The sequence below is a fragment of the Lynx rufus genome, unplaced genomic scaffold, assembly GCF_022079265.1.
Source record: "Lynx rufus isolate CCGP_SWC_20201006 ecotype Redwood Valley unplaced genomic scaffold, mLynRuf1.p SCAF_6, whole genome shotgun sequence".
NCBI classification, from domain to species: domain Eukaryota; kingdom Metazoa; phylum Chordata; class Mammalia; order Carnivora; family Felidae; genus Lynx; species Lynx rufus.
Window position 1 is genome coordinate 65,511,378 of NW_025814878.1, and position 15,660 is coordinate 65,527,037.

General features: G+C 44.7%; 1 protein-coding gene across 3 annotated transcripts in view; it reads left to right on the forward strand.

Annotated features, from left to right (window-relative positions):
• The window catches only part of BACH2 (BTB domain and CNC homolog 2), a 356,461-nt gene extending 345,153 nt beyond the window's left edge, over positions 1-11,308 (forward strand). For all 3 annotated transcript variants that reach the window (XM_047101755.1, XM_047101754.1, XM_047101753.1), the window contains 2 exons: positions 2,148-2,354; positions 6,918-11,308. In XM_047101755.1, the coding sequence (XP_046957711.1) occupies positions 2,148-2,354; positions 6,918-7,400 (690 nt within the window). In that variant the 3' untranslated portion in view covers positions 7,401-11,308. The remainder of the gene's footprint in view (positions 1-2,147; positions 2,355-6,917) is intronic.
• Positions 11,309-15,660: the final 4,352 nt, after the last annotated feature.

Here is a 15,660-nt window from a genome sequence, read left to right on the forward strand (position 1 = left end):
GTATCCAGCCACAGAAAAGTCATGTAGTGTGACCGCCTTTGTGCATGGGGATTAACTAGCCATAAATGCCAGCATCTAGACTCATCTTCCGGCATCTGATGCAATCAAAGAAAAGGCCTGAGCTCAGAATCAAGGATCTCCATCTCACTTCCCTGAACAACACAGATATAACACTGCAGCTCCTGAATATTAACGAGGGGTTGGTTTCTTCAACCTAAACTACTTTGATCAATTAAACCCTGACCCTCCTGTTTTTCTGGTGACTCAAGTTCACTTGAGACTGTTCCACCTTCTAGAGCTGTGCCGTCCAGCACAGTAGCCACACGCCACACGTGGCTATCGAGCCCTAGAGATGTGCCGAGTTCTGAGTGCAAAATATGCCTCCAGTTTTGAAAATTTAGTGCCAAAAAAGTGAAATATCTCAATTATGCTTATATTAATTACATGTTGAATATATTTTGGGCCTATTGGGCTTAATTCAATATACTATTAAAATTAATTTCTGATGTTTCTTTTTACTTCCTTTAATGTGGCTCCTGGAAATGGAAAAATCACATCTCTTGTTTGCACTGGACAGCGCAGGGCTGGCCCTTTGTAGAAAGTTTAGGTTTATAGCGCCATCTGCTGGTCCACCTAAAGCAGACGCTAATGTGAACAAGAATTAAGTGAATCTGAGCCGGAGGAGATACTTGGTCTCTTGGTCAAGCAACATGCCACCTTCCTTTTCTGAAACAGGACCAGAAATGAACCCTAACATCCCTGCACCATCAGTAAGAATCTTGGAGAGGGTAGTGATAAGCTGCTGGAAGATTCAAGCCTGTGCATTTAACAGAATATAAGGAGGACACAGATCCATTCCTCCAGAGACTCATGTCCTCTCCTTGTATAATGCTTATTTGCCTTTGTTTGTCAAGAGTTTAGAAGTTGGAATCTTGCTACCGACAGTATCTGCATCAGTTATCTGCGTAACAAATCACCCCCAGACTCCTTGGCTTAAATCATTTAGCTTCTCTCACCGTTTTCGTGGGTCAGGAACTCAGGAGTGGCCCATCTGAGCACTTCTAATTTGGGATACCTCATGAGGCTGAAGTCTGTGGCCAGGGCTTCCATATCTGAAGGTTCCTGTGGGCCTAGAAAAATCACATCCTGGGTGGTTCACCCACGTGACCGACAAGGCAATGCTGGTTGTTGGCTGGAGACCTCCATTCTTCTCCACATGGGCCTGGGCCCTCCACAGGGTGGCTTGAGAGTCTTTTAGGCATGGCAGCTGGTTTCCTCCGGAGAAAGCAGTCTAAGAAGCCTAGGAGGAAGCCTCAGCTCCTTTTATGACCTAGCCTCAAGCCACACACTGTTACTCCGGCTGCACTGTGGTGATCAAGAGGCAGGAACACACATCCCACCTCTTGATAGAGGAAGGTCAACATGCTGTGAAAGAGAATGTGAGATGGAATGACCATTAAATTTTTGGAAAATGGCCAAAGGGCCCAAATTGGTATAGCCTTGGGCAGCTCAAAAGCATGCCCCACTTTAAAATGAGGAAATTGAGACTCAGAGAAGTAAGGTAACTAGCCTGAGGTCTCATGGCTGGTAGAAAGACTAAAGCCCAGGTTTGAACTCTAGTCCACCAGGGTGGAGCCCATCTGAGTTCCCTCGCTGTACCTCCTTATGCTGTTATAACTGAAAAACCACACTGGTTGTTTCATCTTCCCAGCATCTTTGACGTGTGTGATGCTGTCCTCGTTCAAATGTTTTAGATAATTCCTTCAATGATATCTGTCTGTAAATTGTTATTTTATTGAGCTGAGGCTCAATGGAAGTAGGTTTCAACTAACTGTAGAGTCTTTCGTAAAATTGCTGTAGCAGTGAAAAAGTACACATTTTCCAGTATCTTTCGTGCTGTTTGTTTCAAGAACCTCAGGAACAATAACCACATTATAAATTGTGTGTTCACGTGCTGTTTGACTCTAAATATTACATCTTACTTATATTTGAAACAAGAAAGAATTAATCACTGCTTACTTTGAGTAGTTTCCATACTATTTGGTCCTCTTAAAAAGGAGGTTTGACCATTTTTTTGATGTTCCGCCAGCTGGAATTCAAACTAAAATACAGTTACCATAATCATATTCTGCTGTTCTCGGTTTCAGGTCAAACTTCCCTTTCCTGTAGATCAAATCACAGATCTTCCAAGGAATGATTTCCAGATGATGATTAAGATGCACAAGCTAACCTCAGAACAGTTAGAGTTCATTCACGACGTCCGACGGCGCAGCAAGAACCGCATCGCGGCCCAGCGCTGCCGCAAGAGGAAACTGGACTGTATTCAGAATTTAGAATGTGAAATCCGCAAATTGGTGAGTTGACCCATTCACTGCTATCAGCAACCCGGAGTGACCAGGACTGATGCAGAATTGCAGAAGTGAAGGCTGGAGAAGTGGAGAGAAGGATCACAATTTGGGGAAGTTTGGGTTTATTTTTAAGCAAGTTTCTCAACAAAAAAGAATAGCTTTCTATCTGCAGTTGTGTGTGTCTGTGCAGAGCTATAATCATGTTTCAGTATTTTATGTCCTTCAGTAATACACATAGAGGTAGTCCTTTCTTTTTTTCCATTCAGCATGGACTGGTCACTAACATTTATTGCATGCATGTGTGGGCCAGGTATTATTCTCAACTATTTTTGTAAATGATCACATTTAATCTTCACATCAACCCAATGACTTAGGTGCTATTTTATCTCCAGTTACAGAGGAGGAGAGGGGCGCAGAGAAGTGTGCTCACTCTCCACTATGTGGCAGAACTTGAATGCAAACCCAGTTGTCTGATTCCAAATCTAGACACCACTGCTTTCTCCTGCCTCACACAGAAGAGTGTAGAATGTAGACAGGACACCACATGATCTCCTGAAGCCCCTCGCAGTCCCAGGGTCCTTGATTTTGTGATTCTGCCTCCAAGTGGCTGGCACCTCTTCCCTGTGCCTGAGACTATTTTATCTCAGGGAACAAGCTCCCATCTCCCAGGCTCCCCTCACTGGGAGCTCTGTGCCCCCTTCTCCTTTGTAAGCAAGCTTAAGCTTCAGGAGGTAACTCCAGGTGGCCTCTGGCTCCTTACTGTAGCTTTGAAGGCAACCAGTGCAACCTCATTTAGCTGGACCTTTCAGCTGGCCAAATACTGGAAACATCTTAGGTACTGTGCCTGTGTCAAGCTAAGGAAGAGAGAGACCACATGATGTGGTTATGATCTAAGTGTGGATCCAGACTTTATACACAGTAATCCTCTGTCTCATGGTAAGCCACTGTCCCAATGAGAACCTCAGAATAAGATAAGACATTTTAAAAGCATAAATAAATATTGACCTGTTATCAAGGACTTCAGGGTATTTTTTCTCTCTTTTTTAAATTAACGCCCAGGGTGCCTGGGTGGCTTAGTCAGTTAAGCATCCGACTCTTGGTTTTGGCTGAGGTCATTATCTCACAGTCCATGAATTCAAGCCCCTCATCAGGCTCCACGCTGACCATGTGGAACCTACGTGGGATTCTCTCTTGTCTCTCTGCCCCTCCCCCACTATTGTGCACATTCTCTTTCTCTCAAATAAAATTTTTTTAATGTTTTATTTATTTTTGAGAGAGAGACTGAGCATGAGTGGGGGAGGGGCGGGGATAGAGGGAGACTCAGAATCTGAAGCAGGCTCCAGGTTCTGAGCTGTCAGCCCAGAGCCTGACGTGGGGCTCGAATTTGCAAACCATGAGATCATGACCTGAGCCGAAGTCAGACACTTAACCGACTGAGCCAGCCAGGTGCCCCTCAAATAAATAAATAAACTTTAAAAAAAAAATACAATAAAATAAAAAATAAATTAACGCCCACCAAGCAGGGGAAATTTACTCATGTGCAGTGGTTAAGTCACCTACAAAATAAAGCTCAAGCTTCTTAGCAAGACATTGGTGCTTTCCAAGGTTCAGTCTGTAGCTATCTCCAGCATCACCTTCCACTCCTATCCTTGAACTTGACCCCTAATAAAATCAAGCTCTTCGCACTTCCTGCCATCTATGTTCGTACTTCCGTGTTTGTGCCTCTGCTGTCTCCCCTCTACCTTGGACGATTCTCGACCATTTTCTTCTGTAATTTCATCCTTCATCCTTTGAGACTCACATTACTGCCACGTGTCTAGGAAACCCCTTCCCTGAGTCCCAGCTGAGGCTGGGCACTCACCCCTGGAGCCCTGATCTGACCTCTGGCTTCATGCTTATCACCGCAGTCTTGCGTCGTCTGTGTGTGTCTCCCCAGCCCCCCACCCTAGATGGTAGGTTCCTCACAACAAGGACAGTGACTGGATCACCTCTCAGTCTCCAGTGCAGGCCCAGTGAAGCCTTCAGGAAATGTCTATTGCCCTGAAATTTCTTTGAAATTGTGACCAGATTGTGGAATTATGAATTCCTTCTTTCTTTCAAACTTTTCTTGAATGTTGCTTTAACAACAACAAAAATTTGTATTAAAGCCACATAAGGGGACAAGACATTGTTGGTGGTGAATATGGGTCTTCTGAAAGCCTACTGGGCTTAGGGAGGGACCCAGGCAAGGCTGAGCCTGCTCAGTACAACTTATCAGGACATTGGGCATATGTCCATGATCATTCAGCCCTATGTAGAATGAGTCTCATCACCCATGTTTGAGAAACACCTGATTTTTGTAATTAGAGTTCTGTCCTTCCATGTACTTGTGTAATACCGAACAAACAATAAAGTCTAAGCCACACACCAGGCAGATACCTAAAGCACTTTGCTTAATACTGTTCAGTTGAAAAATGGAGAGGGCACCTCCTACTTCTCCTCCCACTTTTTTGGCAACTTCTTAAATAATATGCTACATTTTGCTGCCGCATGAGAGTTTCCTGTGCTCATCACTGTATATCTGTGACTTAGAGCTTCATGCTTGTAACCAGGGCCTTGATTTATACTGCCTTTCCTGCGAAGAGCCAAAACACGGTCACAGCAGCATTTCATTTTCTTCCCCTTAAAAGTGGCCCAGAACATTTTGCAGATTAGTAGGGGGTTGGTGGCTTGGCCAATATGATGTGGCAGGATCGAGACTGAGACACTCCTCCTGGGGCTGGGTGGTGTTGCCTCCCACTCTGCAGACCTCCAGGTCTTCCTGGCTGTCCGGGTTGCACAGCCACAAATGTAAGATATTTTCCACGAAGAGACTTCCTGGATGTTCTGTTTCCTATCCGGCACCCTCTAACTGCGGGGTCGTGCCTGCTCACCTAGTCTGGGAGGCAGGTACGGCACTGGCAGGCAGGGGCAGGCCAGTCTGCCCTGCCAGTCTCCCGCACACACACACCCACTCCCCACCGCCATGCTGCCTCCGGCACGCCACTCAGCTTTTGCAAACTTGCATAATGTATTTCTCTCAACTTGCACTGGTACATCTGTTTATTTTTCATTTTTAAAACATGTTTTCTTGATAAATTTATAAATATTTTAGCAGGTGCCCTTTCCCCGTGTAAATCTCTGTCTCCTATACACATGCCCACGCTGCCTGCCAGATTGCATTCATGCTACAGCACGTACAGCTCCCATGTCGGAGCCCCCGTGTTGTATGTTTGCTTCTCTCCCCTGCTTTCTCTCTCTCTCTCACTCCCCCCCCCCCCCCGCCTTCCATTTTCTCTCCCATCTGGTGGTGATGTCCAGTTTCCTCATCTCTTTCACTGTGTGTGCCTCCTGGAACCTTTGCATCTTCTCTCCTCACGCAGATAGTTCGAGTGAAACTTTAACCAGTCTCCCCTCTGGTGGCGAAATTCATCTCTCTGATGGGATGATGAATTTTAGTAACACAAGAGCTTGTGTGGGATTTTCTTTGAGGACAGCATCTCAGAACCATGGGCTAGTCTGCTAGGGCTCAGTCACCACGCCTCTGTCTGCCCTTTCCATGTCACAGTCCCCACCTGTACTAAAGAGGATCTGTTGTGTTCAGTCTGTATGCTGCAAAGGCCAGAAGGCCTGTTATTTGATGGAACCGTATGAAATTGCCAATGGTTGATTTTCGTTGTTGATTTTCGTTGATTTTTCATCAGTTTTTTTTTTTATGAGACTTTCCTTTTTAGAGAAGTTTTTGGTTTACAGCACAATTGAATGCTCCTGCCCCCTGCCCCTATACACTCATCACACCAGCCCCCCTTATCAACATCTCCCACCAGAGTAGTGCATTTCTTACAATTGAGGAACCTATTTTGACACATCATAATCACCCAAGTCCATAATTTACATCAGGACTCATTCTTGGTGTTGTATATTCTATAGATTGGGACAAATGTATCCACCATGACTATATCATTGAGTAAATTCACTGCCCTAAAAATCCTCTGTGCTTCACCTGTTCATCCTTCTCCCTCCCCCAGCCCCTGGCAACCACTGGCCTTTTTACCATCTCCACAGCTTTGCCTTCTTCCAAAATGTCATAAAGTTGGAATTGGCCCATTTCTGACCTTCAGAAATGGCAAACCTAACACATTTGGGGGAGATTTTTTTTTAACTCCAAAGTTTGGGGCTGAGGGTTTTCCAAATGATTCTCTAAAAACCCCCAAATCCAGGAAACCAGAACTTTGACTCCCTGTAGTTTTCTGGTTGGTGGTGATTTTGCTGGCCACTTGGACAGACCCCAGAGAGGGATGAAGAGCTGCCACAGGCAAGGTGTGAGGCTTTCCAGCACATCTGGACATCTGGATAGGCTGCTCCGATAGGACACTTGAGCCCCGGCTCCTTAAATATACATTTTATAGGTGCCTAGGTCCTGGCCTAGCTATTCACGAGTTACACTGCAATGCCAAATGCAAAAACAAAAGTTGGAAAACCCCCAGAAACCGGGCTTCTGTCCTCCCGTTCAGGCTTGATCAGGCCCCCTCTCTTCTCTCTGCTGTCCAGGTGTGTGAGAAAGAGAAGCTGTTGTCAGAGAGGAACCAGCTGAAAGCCTGCATGGGGGAGCTGCTGGACAACTTCTCCTGCCTTTCCCAGGAAGTGTGCCGCGACATCCAGAGCCCCGAGCAGATCCAGGCCCTGCACCGGTACTGCCCCGTCCTCAGACCCGTGGGCCTCCCCGCAGCCTCCAGTATTAACCCTGCGCCCTTGAGCGTGGAGCAGAACCTGGCCGCCTCCCAGTGCGCGGTGGGGGAAAGCGCCCCCTGCTGCCTGGAGCCGGGAGCGGCTCCCCCCGGGCCCCCCTGGGTGCCCGGCAACACCTCGGAAAACTGTACTTCCGGGAGGAGGCCGGAAGGCGCTGACCCCGGAACCTTCTCGGAGAGAGGGCCTCCTCTTGAATCCAGGAGCCAGACGGTGACCGTGGATTTCTGCCAGGAAATGACTGATAAGTGTACGACCGACGAACAGCCCAGGAAAGATTACACCTAGTGACGCGGCCTGCCTCCCAGTTCTCACGCCTCTCCCACCCAGGTGTTCTCCGGTCAGCCTGTGGTGCTGCTCATCTGTTGTCTGGAAGAACCGAGAAGGAATTTGGTGCACACTACAGCGTTCTTAGCAGCAATACTGTTTCTGAGTATTCCCTCCTCTCTTCAAGCGGGAGTGATATACAGTTCCCTTCACAATGGTGCTACCCCTTGCTCAGGCGAGGAAAGACGGGCGGTGCTGACGCTGCCTGTCTGTGGGTTAATTTCAGTCTCAACAGGGATAGACTAGAACACCTCTAGGACCCAACCACGGATTTTTTTTCTCAGTGGCCCATGTCACAAACCCTATCTCAGGAATTTCTTCTGAATGTTCAATTTTTTTCATTGAAGACAGCTTCTATACACATCAAAGTTTTATAGCTAGACTGTACATATTATATATAATATATATATATAAGATATATATATATCCATATGCAAAAGTCCTGCATGCCTCAATTTTCTCATCCTAAAACTGGAAAACTTCATTTCTCATTTATAAACAGGTTCCAACATTCCTCTTCTTTTGTCTCCGATGCTAGAACTAGTTTGATAACTGTTAACATGGTCATTTTTCTTGCTTCACAGTTCAATTTCAATTTGTACTTATTTATGGAACAGAATTCAATGTTGGAAACTTCTTTTGAGGTTTTATTTCAGACCCTTTTTTTGTTTGTTTGGTTTGCTTTGGGCACCGTCAGATGGTGTCATCTGAGTGTTGTGGGTTGTTTTTTTGTTTTTGTTTTTCTTGCAGATACTGTACAGTCATGGTCAACTTTGCCACTTGCACTGAGTTTTGGGTCAAACCTATTTTCTTAAATGAAGTTGTTAACTTCGGTATAACTCGAGTATACTGTATATTCTTTGCTTTTAGTTTAAAAGTAAGACATTTTAGCTAATTAAAAAGCACTCAGGTGATAATTATGTAGGAAAAATAATCTTGCCAAATAATGAATTCATCCTAGGATGTGTAGACAATAATCTGCTTGAATATTTTTATATTTCACCTCCTCCCCACCTTTCCCAGAAGCAAAGTTTAAATGCAGAGAGTTCAGAGTTGATGCTGGATGTTCAGACTCCTAAGTGGGGAGAGAGTTTGGACGTCCACTCAAAAGTGCATCCAAACAGCAGGAACCCATGATTTTGTACCAGAACTCAGCAGGCATTGGCTCCTAAAAATCAAGTTAGAACTATTTTCTCACCCAGGGGGCAAGTCCCATTCATTTCAACCCATCCTCAGGCCCCTGCCTGCCCGTGAAAGTGCAGTGCAGGAGGAATTTCTTGGAAGGATTTGTCTGATCAGCCACCCCACTCCCTTGCCCAGGCCCCAGCTCCCAGGACATCTCACCTGAGTGGGTTTGAATCACAGCGCCAGGCGTCCTGGGTTAATGCAGTTCACCCAGAGTAGGAGAGAGCAGGGCACATGTAAGCCTGGGGTCTGTCCCTAATACAGGCAAAAGCATTTCTTTCTCCCTCCCTTCTCCAAATGCTTTGAGTTGAATTCTGAGGTTTTTCTGCTCGTCTCTTGTCCAAAGGCAGATTTCATTCTGAGGCTTTGGATACAGTATGGCCAAGGAGCCCTCCCTATCCCCTTCCCCCACCACACACACACCTACCCTCACCTGATGATAATTTTCTTCTCTTGCTGCAAAACTGGTTGGCTTGCAACCCACAGAGAGCAGCTTCCCTTGGCTCTGGGGGCGTGCTGGCCCCTGGCCACGTTTACAGGAAGATGTGCCCAAGACCCTGCCGCCAGCCTAAGAGGAGGAGGAATCCGCTCCCTCCCTCCGGTCGGCCCTCCAGCCTGGCTGCAGGTAGAGTCCTGAAAGGTTTGATGTGGGGATGGGGTGGTGGGCAGTGGGGACTAGATGGTTGACTTTGTTTCTTTATTTGTGCCATTGTTTGGACAATATTAAAGCTGCATGTAAAAGGGGAAATTAGTATATGATGTAGGCGAAAAGTGAAATCATAGTAACATATGTTTTAGTATTATTAACTCTTTTCTGTACAAATATTAGCGCTAAATGTTTAAATATGTATGAATGCCAGAAATTTGTTGGTTCATGCGGTAGGATAAAAAAAAAAAAAAGGCTTTTCTTTTAAAATAGTTCCGCTTTTAAAACCTGCCTCTGGGTTTTTGTTTTTTCTCATGTGCGTGTGTATGTGTGTGTGCTAGTCTGAGTCAGATTTTGGTAAAGCTCAGCGTTGGAGCTGCCATTTTTATTATGGTTGTTGGAATTTCTTGGCCTAGTGGAACGGTTCTGTGCTTCACCGTGGGGTTTGCCTTTGTGGAAAACTGGTGACAGCTGGAATTTAAATTCAATGTGAATCATGTGATACATCACAGGTGATATACATCCACAGGTGTTAATGGTGGAGGAGTCAGCCAACAGTATTGTTTAACTCTCGTGTTGCCTTTTTTAAGTGACCTCCTCTTCTTTTGAAAAAAGAATGTTTTCTGCTAGTATCATAACCAGGTCCAAACAAGCTCGCTGGCATGACTTACCCTGGCGACAACTCATGTGCAACTGGTAGTCTTGACCACATTCCATCAGTCTCCCCGCTGTCTGTTGTTTGGTCCGCACACACACACCTGTGCCACGGCCATTTCCAGGTGGGGAGGGGTCTCCTTATTTCCCTCCACCCTAACTCAGCCCACATCCTCCTTCCACCCACCCCCGCCTCGCTTTTCTCCCCCTTCCCCAATCAAACCCCTACAATGGGTCTGGTTAAAAACACTGCTTGGAAAACTGTCTTTCCATTTCTTAGAGATTTTTAACAGGTTGTTATGATTTTGTTCACTATGTACCATAAACAGTGACTGGCTTTGTGCAATTGTCTATGTGACTCGTCTTGTCTTTTACTACCCTGAACCATGTGTTCATCCAAATTGTTTCTGGGTTGATTCAAAGGGAGGACTAGTTGGGGACCAGAATCCAAATTGCCTCAAGTGGAGTTTTAAGAACCAGCCTGTCTCCTTTCCCTGGGATCCCTTAGTGAGGCCCATGTCTTTTATGAAAAAGAAAAGCAAGTTAATAGCAAAGAACAGTGTTTGCACAGCATGGTGGCATTTAATTGTGCTTTTAAGGGTCCTTCCTTACAAAAATAAAGGACCCTGCTGCCATGGCCTGCTTAGGAGGATCCCTGCCACAGCCGAGTTGGGTCTCCAAAAACGTAGGCGTGAGCCGTTGGGGCAGGAGCGGTGGAGGTGGCCCTGTGGCTGGTTAACATCCGCCTGGATCTAGTCCTCCCCTTGGATCCACCTTTGTTCTACTTGTGTGTCCAGACAACCTCACTTCATTCAGGTTGGTCAGGCTTTGGGCAGGTGAGTGCTTTGCTGTATGTGTTTGTTTCTCTGCGTTATCTGGGGGTGCCTTGAATAAAATCAAACTTCATTACATACTGATTCTGGAACAAAACAGTTGCGAAAACAAAACAAAAGAGCTGTCAAACTTACTAGGCCATCCTGCTATTTCTATTCCGGGTTCCCTACCAATGACTCAGGCGTCAGAGGTGATGCTGCAGTATAAAACATTATTTTGTATATTGTACAAGTAATTTATTAACTGTCTTTCTAAAAGTATGCTGCTTTTAAGATGCACTATGACTTTGGATTTAATCCTTGTATTGCTTTCCTGAGGAAGTAAAAAAAAAAAAAAAAAAGGCTAGTGATTAGAATGCCAGCTGCCACTTCTCCTTAAAAAGGAGGCCAGGGACCAGCTCTAGGACTTGCATGAGAGAACCGCCAGACATCGAGTGGGCACAATGTGAAGTTCAAAGCTGTTATCAAGAGGTCTAGGAGCGCCTGGCTGGTTCAGTCAGTAAAGCATGCGACTCTTGATCTCGGGGTTGTAAGTTTAAGCCCCATGTTGGGTGTAGAGATTACTTAAAAATAAAATCTTCTAAGAAAAAAAAAAGATCTATACCTACACTTTCTCTTTTAATATTTTATGATTGCCATTAAAGAAGAAACAAAGGTGTATAAAGTATACACCTTTTAAGAAACTGCAACGTCCCGTCCCTATGGGCCGCTCCACACCCTGTGGTAGCAGAACCCTCTCAGAGCGAGTAAGGCCTGTGAAGCGCTTTCAGACCCCACTTAGCTGGACCTCTACATTACACCCCATTTAAACTAGCAGCTGCTTAATAAATGACTTCAATCTGCTCCCCTACCGCTTACAGTCTTGAAGGAGTCGCAGACCTGGAAGGGAGCAAGAATCAAGTTTTGTCCTCAAATTACTGTAAATAGACTGAGGGACAGAATTTTTTTTTTTTTTTTAAGGAATAAAGCTGTTCACTCTATCATGAGTTAGTATCTCTTCCCAAAATTGAGGATCTTGTTGTAGGTGCAGTTTTTGGCGAGTCAGTCCACAGTGCCGTGCCCTATGTGGAGTTGGTTTTCGTGCAGGAAGTCTGTGTGCATAGAGGCAATCTGTGTTCAAGCTGTATGTTTCCAGTACCGCCCGAGCCATCTCCTGACCCAAGCATCAAGGACTGATGCTGTAGAATAGAATATATTTGTGCACAAATAGTGTGTGCAGATAGTATTTGTACATAGAAAGGACCTATTGTGGCAAATTGAGGATAAATTATTCAACTGACGGTGCAAACACATTTCTTGCGAAGAAAAGGAAGTGTATAGTATTTTCCTACACTCCACCCTGGGAGGTGATATTTATATCCAGTGAATATCCACGCATTTTAATCATAATATGAAAATGACGCTGCCGTTCTGTGAAGAATACCCCTTGGTTGCAGAGGCCCCACTTTGTAGCTTTGGTTTGATGTTGTGACATGGTGCATGCGTCTCGCTATCAAGCAATGGCTAAACAACTCTGACTTTCACTTCATTCCAGTTTACTGACCTCAGATAAAACAGTGGCCCTCCTTAGAAGCAGAAGTGCACCAAGACCATCCATTCAGTGCCAAGTGTTCCTGGGGGGTTAACGGACACGTAGATGAGGAAAGAGGGAAGGGACTTGGACAAAGAGGGTTTTTCCTACCAATGATGCTAAGTCTCCTACCAAAACATGTCTGCAGGCAGAGGGGTGACCTCCACCTGGTCCTAACGATGCATTGGGTGCGTGTGAATGCTGGGATGCCGTCATTCACACTCTGACACAAGAGACCCGCCACTTCTAGTGAGTGAACAGGAACCTTCCAAATGCACTTGGGAACTTTGGGCTCTGGTTAGACACAGCCGTTCAAGGCAAGCACCACCTTTGCTTGTGAGGCCAAAAGGGCCTGGGAGAATTTGTTCCAGAACCAGTCTGATACAAGTGCACCTCTAATATATGCCTTACAAACTCCAGAGGCCATATTCAAAACAGGGTCTTCTCAGTGTATGCAAGGGGCCACAGCCCTTCTTCTCTTCCTCCCCAGGTCGAACAATACGGACAGTTTCACACATATCTACCTGTATAACCCTCTGTACCTCTCATAACTGCTCAACGACTGTAACAGGTTACATCAGGTGTTTTTCTACATACTTTTTACACAGATTCTATGCGATTAATGTAACTTAATTCAATGCATCATTTTATTGTACTAGTTCTTAGGCTTGTCTTTTTTTTTCTAAGTGATTGTGGTTTTTGTTGTGGTTTTTACTGTAAAAATGAAATGGCTGTTGATGCTTATTCTCTGTAACTAAGAATTTTTACCTTTTTTGGGGAAAAAAAAGCATTGCTATGAACTAATGAATTGAAACTTCATTTACTCATTGTAAATACACTATTGTGCAAAAAAAAAAATTTCACTCAGTTGAATTGCTAGTGTTAACTGAATTTTGTCTCGACACCATTTCTGTTGATGAAATAAAGACATATCATTATGCATTGTAGGCTGGCTTTCTCTGCCCCTGAACCCTGTTACAGATCACAGGGCTGGAGGCCTTAGGAAATCTTTTCTCCCAGAGAAGCCATGTGACTTCCTCTAGTTTGGACCTTTACCTGCTACCTGATTAATATGATTAGAAATCTAAAACATGTGATACTGCTAAAGTGACTCCTCAGATCCCCAGTGCCTGTGAGAGTAGATAATAGGCATTAAATGCAATTTCCTGGTTTTGATGTTGTGGGTAGCTATGCAAAATGTCACCACTGGAGGGAGGCTGGGTGAAGGGTATTGTTTCCTACAAGGGCATGTGAATCTACAAGGATCTCAAAATAATAGGTTTAATTTAAAAGAAAAAGCTAAATGAAAGTCAGCCAAGAGAAAGGGACATTAAACCAACACCAAGATACAATGATTAGCAAGACAGGGAGTTTAGAATTGTGGTTAAGGGAGTAAATACATTACAACTAGAAAAGTATATCTGATCGTTTTGAATCTTGGATTTTTATATAAACAGAAAGCAAGGTATTGAATGGAGGGCAGGCCAGATGACCACGAGCGACGCTGGCCTCACGTGTTCTGGCTAAGCTGTCAGGACATAAATAATATGTTCTCATGATGTCTGAAGAGCGCCGTGCTGCTGAGATCTGAGCTTCAGGAAGTACATGGCCTTGCCCCATCCACCAGATGGGAAAACTGAAATTTAAGGTTACTGAATTCTACTCCCTGGGCACCCTACTGAGTCAAGGAGGAAGGGATTCCAGGGAGCATATAATGGGGTTAGCAAATGTGTGCTGTTCTGAAAACAACACAGTTGTAACATTTTAGGTGTGAAAGGTAAAATATAGTTATTTGCATGAAGACATGAAGTTATTTAATCCATTCTAGAAAAAGTAGGTGAATCTTTGTCTCAAAATTTGGTTAAGAAAACCTGGTCATTAAGCGGCGCCTGGATGTCTCCGTCGGTTAAGCCTCCGACTCTTGATTTCAGCTCAGGTCATGATCTCATGGTTCTTGAGATCAAACCCCATGTCGGGATTCACTGTGACAGCATGGAGCCTGCTTGGGATTCTCTCTCCCTCTCTCTCTGCCTCTCCCCCACCTCTAAAAATAAATAAATAAATAAACTTAAAACATGGTCATTTAGAACTGATGGCCACTTGCACCTTTGACCCTGATGTTTGCACTTGTGGCAGGAATGACCATCATAGTTGGAAATAGAATTAAAAAGCTATTGTGTGTTGCAGAAGGGAAGCATTTAAACACCATCCTGCCCCAAATGGGCAACAGCCATTATTTCCTTTCCTTTGAATGTGCACCTTTGAAGGGATTCATATCTACTTCCAGGGTACAATGAGGATTCTCAGATTGACTACCCCTATACCAGTCGCTGCCAACAGTTTTGTTGTATCTGTTTGTAAATAACTAGGCTCTTCTTTCAAACAGTTCTACTTCTCCAGACCGTCACCCCTACCCCCTCAATTAGGATGCACTAGCAAGACTGTACTTGATGTTTGACATCAGCTTGTGATAGTGCCCAGAGTGGGATGGGTTTCCAATTCTCCCCATTGAGCAGCTTTGCTTTCCTGGTATAAATGAATGTGATACTTCTTGTTGTCAAAGAATCAAGGCCCAGAGAGATGGAAAAAGCCACTCATCCCACATCCCATGATGCAAGTGTCTTTCCTTTCATTTGATTCAAGAACACGATACCTTCTGTTTTCACCACCTCTGACTCCTACAGATCCCAGCATATACCTGCCACTGGCCTGCTCAGTCAGCCAAAAAAAGCCATTGCTGGTTCTTCATGGCTAGATTTTATTCTCCCCCTTTGAAGACCAGTGCATCCCTGAGGCAGTGATCCTCATCCTAAAGCAATAGATGGAAACCGTCAGAGACACACCAGCATTTACTGGTAGCATTACATTTTACACTGGTCCTTTAACTTTTTTTTTTTTCTAAGTGGGCTTCATGCCCAGCGTGGAGCCCAACTTGGGGCTTGAACTCATGACCCTGAGATCAAGACCTGAGCTGAGATCAAGAGTCAGATGCTTAACCAACTGAGCCACCCAGGTAGGTGCCCCTTTTTTTAAACCTCTATTTGTGCTGAACAGTTGATGACATTATAAAGGCTTCTGAGGGTAAAGGAAATTTAAATCAAAGAAAAAAAGTGCTGCCCTACAGACTCTTCTGAAAGAATCTCTCATAATAAACCTATTGACAGGACATGACAGAACACTAGTGAATAAGGAATAGACTGGAGAGGTTAAAGCGATGGGTACTATATTGTCTTTGGCATCTATACATAAACATACATTCATTCAACCAACACTATGCTGCATGCTGGGCATCCGAGACTTAAAATGCACAGGCCTTATCCTTGTAGCTTTCAC